The 12,263-nt window shown below is 41.8% G+C and overlaps 1 protein-coding gene across 1 annotated transcript in view; it reads left to right on the top strand.

Annotated features, from left to right (window-relative positions):
- The window catches only part of INPP5D (inositol polyphosphate-5-phosphatase D), a 65,757-nt gene extending 55,697 nt beyond the window's left edge, over positions 1–10,060 (top strand). Inside the window, exons 22-28 of the mRNA XM_053389656.1 lie at positions 2,134–2,221; positions 2,527–2,676; positions 5,102–5,198; positions 5,490–5,609; positions 6,042–6,293; positions 6,854–7,421; positions 8,980–10,060. Coding sequence (XP_053245631.1) covers positions 2,134–2,221; positions 2,527–2,676; positions 5,102–5,198; positions 5,490–5,609; positions 6,042–6,293; positions 6,854–7,421; positions 8,980–8,982 — 1,278 coding nt within the window. The 3' untranslated portion in view covers positions 8,983–10,060. The remainder of the gene's footprint in view (positions 1–2,133; positions 2,222–2,526; positions 2,677–5,101; positions 5,199–5,489; positions 5,610–6,041; positions 6,294–6,853; positions 7,422–8,979) is intronic.
- The last annotated feature ends 2,203 nt before the right edge of the window (positions 10,061–12,263 follow it).

Here is a 12,263-nt window from a genome sequence, read left to right as displayed (position 1 = left end):
AAGTTCAGATCTCCCAATTTTTGAATTTCTCTCTCTCTCTTCTAGATAGGCTATAGAATGCTTTCTTAGGGGCCCTGCTCTAAATACTTATACTAAATGAACATATGGGTAATTAAATAGTTTAGAAGAACATGTTGAAATGACATTCCAGCTGGTGTCCTTAAAAGGACTTGCAGCTAAGGGCTGCCAAGAGAAATCTAGTAGCCCCAGTTAGCCGTTTGTGGTGTGTTACATTCCAGACTCCTACATAACAAGCATAAGAAGGGACAAGACCTTATGGCTGATTCTCCCTTCTACTTTAACAGGATGTTATGATGATGACACCCTGTGTATTATGTCTTTTTCATGTATGATGGCCATACATGGTCTCACCTTCACAGATTTTTCAGTTCAGAAACTGGAGTTGGGCATCGCTTTCAGATACAGAACCCGTATTTGTAACCAGATGTTCTAAAAACCTGAAGAATATATTAAAGCAGCTACAAGATGAAAGAGATTATATGATGTGGCTTCAAATAACAGGGATTTCTTCCTTGAAAACCATTGTTGTTCAACTGGAATATTTGTTTCCACCTTTGCTAATACATGTGTTGCAATATCATCAGGGAAATTCTAGCATTATTTTATCACAGCGTTAACTGCGTCTCACTGAAAATGTTATGTTTTAACTTACAATTGCTTTAGAGTTGTGATATCAGAGGTGCACATGCAAATCATCCTAAGTCATTAAAGTCAGAAAGAATCATATCAATGCAGTGGCGTAGCGTGGGTTGTCAGCACCTGGGGCAAGGCAAGTAATTTGCGCCCCCTAACCCGTGGATTTGCGCCCCCTAACCCTAACCCCCAGATGTTGCGCCTGGTGCGGCCGGCCCCCCCTGCACCCCCCACGCTACGCCACTGTATCAGTGGTTTTTTAGAAGGCAGACAGAAATATGCTAATACATTTGCTTAGCATTCATATAGTGTGTTTTAATGTCCAAAGCACGTTACAATAACTTAGTCAATTATTATTTTATTATTTTTATTTATTACTATTAAATCACTTCCTATGAAGATTAGGGTTACACAGCATGTATAATAGTTGCATAGATAAAAGTAGCTAAAAGAACTGCACATATAAAATCAGTTAAAAACAAATATAAAAATAAAAGCAGTTTGAAACAATAGCAGCACATTCATAAAAGTGACTCAAATCCAAGAGAAATCAATTGGGATAAATATTTTAGAAGGCTTGTCCTTGTTTAGAAGGAACGTCTTCAGCAGGTGCTGAAAAGACAATAGAGAAGACACCTTTCTGCTATCAAGTGGGAAGGAGTTCCAAAGGGAAGGTAATGCACTAAAGGCCTGATTCCAATATGGTGTGAAACAGTCTTCCCGATAAGATGGTATCTGCAGAATGCCCTCTACAGTGAATAAGATTGTCTTTTAGGTGTACAGGTATTTTCAGCAACCCTCCAAGAACTTCACATTTCCTGACATCTCTACCTAGGACTACCTTGTGACTTCATCTCACAGAGGCAAGGCTCAGACTGGGATCTTCCAGCTTTGTCTCTTTACCACTGCACTAGCTCTATACCTTACAGGATTTCCACCATTCCTTTCTCTGAGAGCTCCTTCATATCCCATATTTTTAGGTGCACATTTATAAGCATGTACACCTAAAATGCAACGTATGAACGTATCGGAAAACTTGTATGTTATCTAAATGTAGTAATCAGAGATCCAAGACTGGCTACAACACCCCATCAAATGTAGGTCCTTTAGTCATTGTATTTTTTGTTCAGCAAGTAAAAAATTGTAACACTGGAACTCAAAAGCAGCTCTGATATTACCCTTCAGTTAAGATCCTAAACATTGTTTCTTGAGAGTAAATCCCCTGATCACAATAGGACTCACTCCTATGAAAGCGCAAGTAGGATAGCAACTTTAATTGCAATTTCCAAAAGGGTAACGAAAACCATAGCAAGGAGTCCTATAGTACGCTGAGCTTTGATGGCATAAGCTTTGACTGACTACTGAGGCTAACTTTAACACAATTGCATTTGTAAGGGAAATGTGCTACTTTCTGGGATATATATTGTATATACAGTCCCCTCTCTGGTATTACTGACCTTTCTGAGCTTTCTCTTGCAGCTGACTCCAATTATTTCAGATCCAGAGTACCTGCTAGACCAGCACATTCTGATCAGCATTAAATCATCAGATAGTGATGAATCCTATGGTAAGACTTCGCCTCTAAAGCTTATACATGAGTCAACCTCTCCTTACATTTCCCCCTCCCCACAAAGTTGTTTAATGTGCGGGAGAAAATGCATGTATGAATTTCTAGGTTTCTAGGATCTTTTTTCTACGATAGCAACGTTTTACAACAGCATATATTTTTAAAATGTAATTTGAAGTTTTGCTGAGGACTGTGGTTCTTTACACAAGGAACATAATCACTATGGATTTATCCAGTCTCCCTCCAACAAGTTGCCTGTGCAAACCTGTCCTTCTGGCATTATCCATTCCCTTGTCTTTCTCTAGGTGAAGGCTGCATTGCCCTTCGAAGTGGAGCTACAGAATCCCAAGTCCCAATCCAAACTATGCTCACACACCATGGGGAAAAGACAGGCATCTTCCAAGGCGAATTCAAGCTGCAAACATCTGAAGGGAAACAGAGAGAAAAACTATATGGTAAGGCAAGTTACATGAACAAACAATGGGCTCGTGGGCTCCCCCCTCTCCTGTTTCAGCCTGTCTGTAAGAAGATCAGCTTTCACTTCATTTTCAGTTAACCATAGTTTAGTGTTATGCCCAAACCCTAAACAGTGGCTAATCTTAACTAAGGTTTTATGAAAATAAACCAGCTTCATAAACCACAGCTTGAAGTTGACTTGTTTTGGTAAGCCATAGTTAAGCCTAATCACAATTTTTCTGGGTTCAGACATAATGCAAAGCAAAGTTAGTTAAAAAAAATAATGAAGTGAATGCTTCTGATCTTCTTCTCATAGCTGCACCAGCAGAGGAGACGGAATTAGGGAGGCCATGAATCCAAGGTTCATTCACAAAATGGTAAACCATTGTTTGTGTGTTACATCCATAAGCAGAAAATATGTGATGGGTAGCATGAGTCTTTGTCTGCTAAAATCTTTTATACATGGCAGAGGAGAATCTCACGTTGCCCTTTATATATTTTGATATATATATATAATGAGAGATGTTTTCCTGTGTGTTCTCCTTGTAAGGAGAGTATCAGTGTGTGAAGAAGCCTTATTGTGAAGATCCTGAAGATTGACTCTGATAATGGAGTGTTTAAGCATTAAAAAAACAAACCACTGTGGCTTTTGGGGTTGAAAAGTAATTCCCGCCCCCACACTGTGGTATAAACAAATATACAGGAGATCTACAGAATAAAGTTATAGCTCTTCTTTCCTGCTTCCAACCAAATGAACAGCGAGAGGGAGCCCTCTACCTGACGGTCAGCAATATAGATTTCACATGCTTCTGCTTAATTTCCACTCTGTGTTATATGAATGATATGATTAGCAACCATGTCATAGGCTTTTAAAAATTTAATATCAGGCATGTGCTGGGGGTGGGTGGGCAGGTGGGTTGTCATCAGCATCACAAGGGAGGGGTGGCTTAAATTTTCCCTCCCCAGCACCTATATTGGTAAAAAATAACACACACCCATGCACAGCAATTAGAATGAGGAGGAAAACCCACAATGCCCTTTAGACATTTTGATATTTGGAGGGAGATATGGAGATAATCCCCTTGTAATGGGAATATCAATGTGTGAAAGAGAAGAGCCGTAACCACCGTGAAAATCCTGAAGAATGTTTCTGGTAATAAGCATTTGAAAAGATTTTTTTCTATGTTCCCCTACCCCCAGTACTAATTGCTGCAAGTGCAAGGAGCTGTGTATGATTTTTACTGAGAATTTGGCTGGGGTGGGAAGGTTTCAATTTTCTCATGTGCTGTGGTGCCAATCGCAATCTAGGGTGTAGTATTTAATTTTTGAAAAATTAAATGTGATTGCTGATCAGGCTCTGGGAGCAGGTCTCTCTCTCCCTCGCTCTCCTTTTCATCAGATATGTTGAAAAATGGGTACCAAACTGGCTCTAAAATGCAGATCGCTGTTGTCTTTTTGAAAACATTAGTGGTCTTTGGCATTGTTGATCCGGATGTCAAACGTAATCGAAATAGAATTAAAATCCTGATAGAAAAGCATTGCTATCGAATATCATTCATGGAAGAGAAGTAGCTATGCTTTGTTTCTTCTTGAGAAAAAGAAATATCTTTGTTTAAATGCCTTATAGTGCTTGGAAAGACCTGCAGATATCAAACCTTTTTGAATGTTCAATCTGTACCTTCAAGAGATACTTGGAGGGGGACTTTTTCCAAGGTGCAGCTGTTCCTGTCTCTATAGTGCCAGTGGCTCCAGCATAGGGCCATTTCACTAGTTGTGGTTCTCACAGTGTTACTGTAGCTTGTGAGGGGTAGTGGAGACAGTGATGTTTTCCTGGCAGCAATGTGCTCATCATGACAGAGATGGGGCAAGGAGAGGTGGTGGTGGTGAGGACTGAGGAACTGGACTTCGGTGTCAGCAGAGAGGGCGGGATATAAATAAAATTTTATTATTATATGATTATTATTTGCAGTGCCAGCCCTGGAGCTCACCCGCCCCCTTCACTACATTGCTTCATCTTTGCCCTGGTACTGCCAAGAGAATGGCACTGCCCACCCCACCCCCATGTTACACTAGGATGAATGGATTTTTATTTTTTTCATTTATGTAACTCTTAACAAGTACAGAGACCCTCTCAGGCCTATGTAAGCAGTGAGGGGAGATGAATTCAGCTAACCGCCCAAATTCTACTAGAGAATGAGGCAGATGGGCCTGGTCTTGAAACCCGCCTGTTGGGACCCCTGGGACAGTTTCAGGAGTCACACAGGGGGAGGAGAGGCTGAGGAAGTTCCATTGCATGGCTAAAATTCCTTGTGCTTGTGGAACCGTTTAGCTGGAGACTGCATCTCAGGGATTTAGAACCTAAATGTTACAAACTTGTACTGCAGCCCTAAGCACTGTTATATTTCTTTTGTGTCTTTCCTCTAGACTTTGTGAAGATTGAACGGGATGAGGCTGCTGGCCAGAAACCAGTGAGGGTCTCAAGCTGTGTAGACTATGCCAAAGAGTGGGAGCCGGTGAATAGGTAGGATAAAGGCAGTTAATTTATGTGTGCAAAGATGACTGACATGTTGGCTGGTGACGTGCCCTCAGGCAGATATGGATCTGCCAGAGCTTGTGTGCATTGCAGAATAAACAAGAAAGTTGTTTACATGTATTATTCCCCAGCACACCAAGAGAATATAATAAGAGCATTGAAAACTATCTCCAAATAAAGTAACAGATGTGAGAAATGGCTGCATGGAGAAAATGCTACCATTATGTTTGAAAATTATCAGATTATGGAACCTTCTAACGCACTGTCTTCCCCTGAAAGGGAGCCTTGTTCCAGCAGAAAATCTACTCATATAATGGCCAAAGAAGCAGCAGCTATTGCCCGCTATCGAGGAACGGCGACAACTTCTCTAGATGAACCGAGCAAGACTGATCCTTTGCGGTAGTGATTTTTACCTTAGTGTGCTTTGCTTGTATGCACTAAAGAATTGTTCCTGCCTAGAAGAGGAGCCTGGAAATGCAGGCAGCCTCCAAATATTGCTTACTCCCAACTCCCAGCATCCCTGACCATTGGTTGTGGTGGCTGGGGCTGATAGGGAGCTGAGTTCAGAACATCTGGAGAGCACCAGGTTGGGAAAAGCTGCTCTAGATAAAAACCTTGCTTCTCTGTATTAAGAATACAAGACAAGCCAGTGGCCCATCTAGTCTAGCATCCTGTTCTCACAGTGGCCAGCCAGATGTTTGTGAGAATCTTATAACAACATGCCCAGCTGCACTTCCCAGCTACTGATATTCTATGCTAGGGGTTGAGTTTCACTTCTCTAACTCTCTATTCTATGGTCCTGACTGATCTTCCGCAACTCTTTCTCCTCAGAAGTACAGTGTCCACAGATATCAATAATCCCAGCTACTTACGGATGGCGGCTGCCTCTCAACAATTTCCTGCAACAGGCCAACTTAAGCAGATCCCTTCGCCAGACCAACTGCCTGCTGCATGGAACTATGACCTACAATCCAAAGACAGTACTTGTCTGATGGGGCTAGAGTCTCCCACCACACCTTCCACCCAGTCCCCCGGATCTCCAAGAGCACCCACTCAGTCTACAACTCATCGAAAGGATCAAGTGTGAGTTTTTGCACACCCTCTAGAGATTCACCTTCTCTTTAGCAGAGTAATTCATCGGCGTTTGAGAGATTGACTGGGTTGTAGGTGCCAGGTGTTAACAGAGATTGGGAACTTAAGACACTCCAGTTGTTCCTATTATGCCAGACAACTGGCTATGCTTGCTGTGGCTAAGAAAAGCTGTAGTCCAAAATTTCGAGGACATCAGATTCCTCACCCATGAACCACAGAAACTAGAAAATATTAAGTGAGGTGCCACCAGCATCACCACCTTCCTGGTAGGCAGACACAGTAACTTCTCTGAAGTGCATAGTTGGTACATCTAATTTCAACAAATCATTTCCAGCCCAGCTGAAGGCACTTTTTAAAATTTGAGCACTGTCGTGGTGGTGAACAGGTTTTTAATACCACTGCTATTGTATAAAGTTCAGTCTTCACCAGCATTTTATTCTCATGTATTTTATCACAGTCATTTTGATTACTTCCCCGCCTCATTTAATTTCTTTGGTTTAACCTGTCCTTGCTTTCCCTTTGATATTTCCCCCACTCCTTCCCCATTGCAGGTATGCCGAGGTGAGGAAAAGCATGATAGAGCCATTTCTACCAGATGACATGTACCCTAAACCAGAGATGATTGATAACCCACTTTATGACTTTGCAAAAACCAAGGACAAAGTGCCGTCCAAGAGAGAGCAGGAATTCTCCAGGATGTCTCGAAAAGAGCTCCCAAATATCCCTGACCAGAGCTTCCCTTTCCCCAAGTTACCGGAGCCCGACAGTAGCAAATTGGCACCCAAGCAGCAGTCCTCCCCACCCTTCCCGGTCCCTGCATCCAGAGTTCGTTGTCACACCTATTCCAACCAAACCGAGGGAAAGACTGCAGGGCCTGAAAAGACTTTTGGCAAGCAGAAGCCCTGTTCCAACTTAGACCCCCTAGTGCCACCACTGAAGAAACCTGTCAAATTCTCAAGGTCTGAAGTAGGACACAGCAAGCCACCTCTTCCATCCAAGAGTCAAGTGGTGCTTGACATGCAGAACACCAAGGGGAAAGATTACCGAGACAGCTCAGAACTTCCACACCACAGAAAGCACCCAAACGACAATGGACCTGTAAGCCGGACAACGATGCCGGTACGTTTAGAATAGGACTGCAGGAAGTGGCAGCTGCTATGCAGTGCGCTTCAGGCAGAGATTTTCCCCAGCCCTACATGAAGATGCTGTGGGCTGAACCTGGGGCTATTTGCATAACAAGCAGGCGCTCTGTCACTGAGCTTTTTGTTTGAGCTTTGCTTTTTGTTGTTGTAAGCCAGTGTGATGCATTGCCATGATTAGAAGTGTTGTATCATTGTAGTGAAAAGGGACTTGCCATTTGTTGAAAATGTGCTTCAACAGCCTGCTGAAGTTTGGGGGCCAAATTTTAATTGGGGCAGGATGCTGCCGTGCTTTGGTGATTACTTTTGCTGTAAGGCCACACAGAACCAAAAGGTTTGACTCTCATTTACCAACAGTGTTTGCATTTATAGTTACTTTATAATAATTATTATATATTTATCCCGCCTTTTTCCATCTCAGGACTCAAGGCGGCTTACAGGGATCATGAAAAAAGTTGATAGAAGTAAAACTACTGTATATGCATATATAAAACCTATTAAAACCATACCAATAATTACAATAAAAACAGTGTAACACCTGCCCTTTCATTAAAAGCAGTCAGTTCCCTAAACCCAAACCCACTTAATCCTTTGGGTGGTAAATGAGAGTCCAATTCATTTACAGTGGTACCTCGGGTTAAGTACTTAATTTGTTCCAGAGGTCCGTTCTTAACCTGAAACTATTCTTAACCTGAAGCACCACTTTAGCTAATGGGGCCTCCTGCTGCTGCCGTGCCGCAGGACCCCAATTTCTGTTCTTATCCTGAAGCAAAGTTCTTAACCTGAAGCAACATTTCTGGGTTAGCGGAGTGTGTAACCTGAAGCGTATGTAACCTGAAGCGTATGTAACCCAAGGTACCACTGTACCACCAACGAACAAAGTGGTTTTGGGTTGTGAATAAACTAATAATGCAAATATTAGACTGATAACCGGAAACACAATGGTTAAAACTTATTTTGGAAAACATGTTAGTAGTAACAGGCAGCGAGTTTAGGGACAAGATAATGCACCCTGCTAAAGTGCTGGTGTTGGTCCTTTCCTTGATTTTAGAGAAGATCCTGATTGCAAGCCAATCAATTTCAGGTCTTCTGCTGCACTGGTAGCTTTGGGGTAGTGAGAAGAAGATAAAGGAGAATACTTTTTAGCTGTATGCCTCAATGACACCAGAGACAACTGTTAAGTATTTGTTGGCTGCTTAAAACTTTAGGAGCTAAAGTCTTATATCTGAGGGTCCCTTTGCGCAGAGATACAGTACCTGCTGAGGTATTACACAAGAGCATCACCAGAGCAAATACAGATAGTGCTTTTGCAAAGCAAACAGTAACTTGGGCTTAATGCAAAATGCATCCACCAACAATGGCTCCCAGTGTCATCTACAAGGCAGATATTGCTTGAGGCAAACAATGTCTTGGTGGAGGGCCTGGCTTAACATTTAGAATTAGGTTAAGATGTAGGGTCCTTGCCTTTGGGCAGTGTAAATGCTATATAATTATTCTGTAGGTAAGCTGAAGAGTGGATGTTCTTTTTGTCTTTGCAGTGAACAACAACTTCACAGATGAGACCTTGAAACGAGTCCTGAAGTGAACCTGCATGGACATTTCCGAGAGTTCATGTCTATATCCTCTGATCTGGTTCACGAAGTCCTGGAATTCTTTTTAATTTTTTGAAAGAGATACTCTCTATCTATCAGTACACATCTCCTGAGACATCATGCAAGACTACTTTAGACCAAGATACACGAAGATGTCTGATACCAGCAAATGCCGTAATGGTTAAAATAATAATAATAATAATAATAGATTTTTTTACATTGCAGCTTTGGTAATTCTTTTGAGAGCAAAGGAGTTGTGAACATTTGTGTTACAAAAGGTACTAAGGATGGGAAAAGGGGGGAAAGCACAAGTTAGGTACACCCAAAAAGTGCTCTGCATACACAAGCTTGTAGGTTATTGTATTTCAAACCTGAATGAGGGCAATTCTTTCTCAGCAGGAACCATCTTGAAATTGGCAGAGCTTCATGGCATTCCTCCCCTCAGTGGAGTGGAAAAGCAAGAGCAAACAATGGTGTCAAAAGTGCTATAACTTTGTATTTTTCACAGGATTAGGGCAGAAAGACTATGGATTTTCTGGTAGTATGTGTGTCCCTTGAAACTGCAGGTCTATTAATAGTAATCTGCCATCGAGTTTTTCTTCCAATTAGTTTGATGGGTAGCATGGATTGGGATAAAGGGGCTCCTTACTAGGTACAGAAAGATTCCTAGGTATTAATACCAGAAGAGCCTTAGCAATCTGATCTGTCCTCGTGGTTTTTTTTATTAGTAAGTAGGAAAAAATGTGGAGGTTTTTTAAAATATCATTTTTAAGTACAAATGTGAAGCAAATTAAAACGACCACTAGAAGTTAGTCTAGCATTTTTTAACAAATCAATCCTACTGCAGAGTAGAATGTCTTCCTGGTTGTTTTAGTGGCATTAGATACATGCTGACTTCATTGAACATGACGTCAGTGATAATGTTTAGTTTCTTTTTACTTGTCTCCCTCAGATTCTTGTGCACAGCTTTGTCATAAAATTGTGCAGTTTCTGATGTCTACTTTGTTAAAATGTGTTGCTAAAATAAAAAAAATGATAATTTGCTTTTATGTGCTGATAATTATAAAGGGTCTGCAGCTGCCACCTGGGTACTCAATGTGCACTGCCTTGGGTTCTTCAATGGGAGAGAAGTTGGATATAAAATATACTGAATGATCATGTACGTAAATACAGGTGTAGCATTATTTGGGTGCTGGGAAGCACGCTTGCCATGTTCTATCCAAATGAATTGTTTTCTCTCCATGGCTGAACTTGAGAAAAGCTGGTTCTGCATGATGGAACAGAAGCATGGAGGAGCGGATTATCAAAGGCTATGATAGCTGTGCTTTCCATGCCTCTATAATAGGAAGCTGTATGCTTCTGCATGCCAGTTGCTGGAAGCCAAAGGAGGGGAGAGTGTTCTTGTGCTTGGGTCCTGCCTGTGGATTTCCAAAAGGCATCTGGCTAACCATCATAAACCTGTCCCTGGAGCACTTCTCCAACTTTTTGTGAAATGGATTGGCTTGCATCCTAAGGCATGCAATGTAATGAAATTCACAGGAGGACAGTTTCCTGTCCCTCTTTCTTATCCCACATCATTCAGGTGATCCCCCAGACCTAGCCCTGTAGCCAGTCTTCCTTGTTAAGTGGGACAGCTACATTTCTAGGTAAAGCATTTGAGGGGCAGACTCATAGTACTAGCTAATGCCACGCCCCCATACTGGTAGAGAGGATGTGAGGGCCAAGGCACATAGCTGTCAACTTTTCACTTTTCTTGCGAGGAATCCTATTCGGAATAAGGGGATTTCCCTTTAAAAAAGGGAAAAGTTGACAGCTATGCCAAGGCAGGGAAAGGAAAAGGCAGTGATCTTCCCTGTCCTCCATGCTGAGAGTGCGTTCATTTACCTAACGGGCTATGTAAAAGTTACATTAACAGAAAATGTAGTGTGAACACCAGCAATTAAATGACTGGCATGAAAATTATGAATAATAATAATTAGCTGCTTTACTAACCTAGAGGTTACCATAGCATAGACAACATAAATTAGTCTATTACTATCTAGGCATAGCTAGACCACCAGCCAAAATTAAGGGAAGGCACTCAGTGACTGAAGCAACCATGATGGATACAGAAGGACCCCCAAGCTACATATCTGCTCCTTCAGAGGGGAATGCTATCTTTTGTGGGACCAACATTGACTAGCCAACCCCTTGACAGCACAGCCCTTCTAGCTGATTTGGAGGAAATCAAAAGTTGTGTTGAAATTAAGGGAAATGAGGTAAATGGAATGCCACTTCAAAATAAATTGAATGCATCAAGATCACAGCTAGCTATATATTGTCATGGTTCAACAAACCTGCTGTCACCTGTGCTATCAGTTCCCAGCCCTGCTGAGCATTTGTGCCTCAGACCGAAAGATGGCAGCCTCTTGCTAGCACTCATTATTTAATATCTCCATAAGCCTCCTAAGTAATGGCTTTTAAACTAATTGACACCCCCCCCCGATGGTGATCAATATTCATTTAAAATTTATTTCATTTGCTTACACAACTTGGGGGAAAGCATGGGGAAATAAACTGTAGAGCTATGGGGAGGTAGTTTCTGGAGGAATGAGGGGTGTGGGGAATCTTAGAGACCCCACAGATCACAAAAGTCAGCTCTTCTGAGGAAGGTATTAATCATGGGTCTCTCACAAAACATGTAGTTTGGGCCAAAGGCTCAGTACCAGTAACATTATACCTATAAATAGCCCTATTAATGCACTGTTGGCTTTGAAAAGAAGAAGGTAAACAGCCAACTGGCAGATCGATTAGGAATCTTTCAAAGTGCCACCTGAAATATATATTAAGGACAATCAGTTTTCTTTCTTTCCTGCTGCTTTTTGCCTAGAAAGGTCATATCTGATTGAGAGGAGACTCAGGATCAAATATCGCCGCTTTTGCCACACACTCCCACCACTTATCCCAGCCATTTCCCTGTTAAATTACTGTGAGTGCTCTAACGCAGTTTGTTTCCCACAGATACACTTCCCAACTTTAGCCCAGTTCTTAAAATAGCTGTGTTCTTTCAGTGTGCCGTATTTCCATGGAGATCCAGCTGTCAGGAATGCTTGAAGGTTTTCAGCTACAGTTTGTAACATGTAGAATGCAATGACATTTTAAAAGCATGATTGCTTTCCCCCACAGCAGAGATCGCTCACACAGCTTTTACCTGTCACTCTCAGGTCAGTCCTAAAGAATGCAGGTCCCAG

The sequence above is a fragment of the Podarcis raffonei genome, chromosome 5 (genome assembly GCF_027172205.1).
Source record: "Podarcis raffonei isolate rPodRaf1 chromosome 5, rPodRaf1.pri, whole genome shotgun sequence".
Classification (NCBI taxonomy): Eukaryota; Metazoa; Chordata; class Lepidosauria; order Squamata; family Lacertidae; genus Podarcis; species Podarcis raffonei.
Note: the sequence above shows the minus strand (reverse complement) of the source record. Positions and strands in the feature narration are given on the sequence as shown.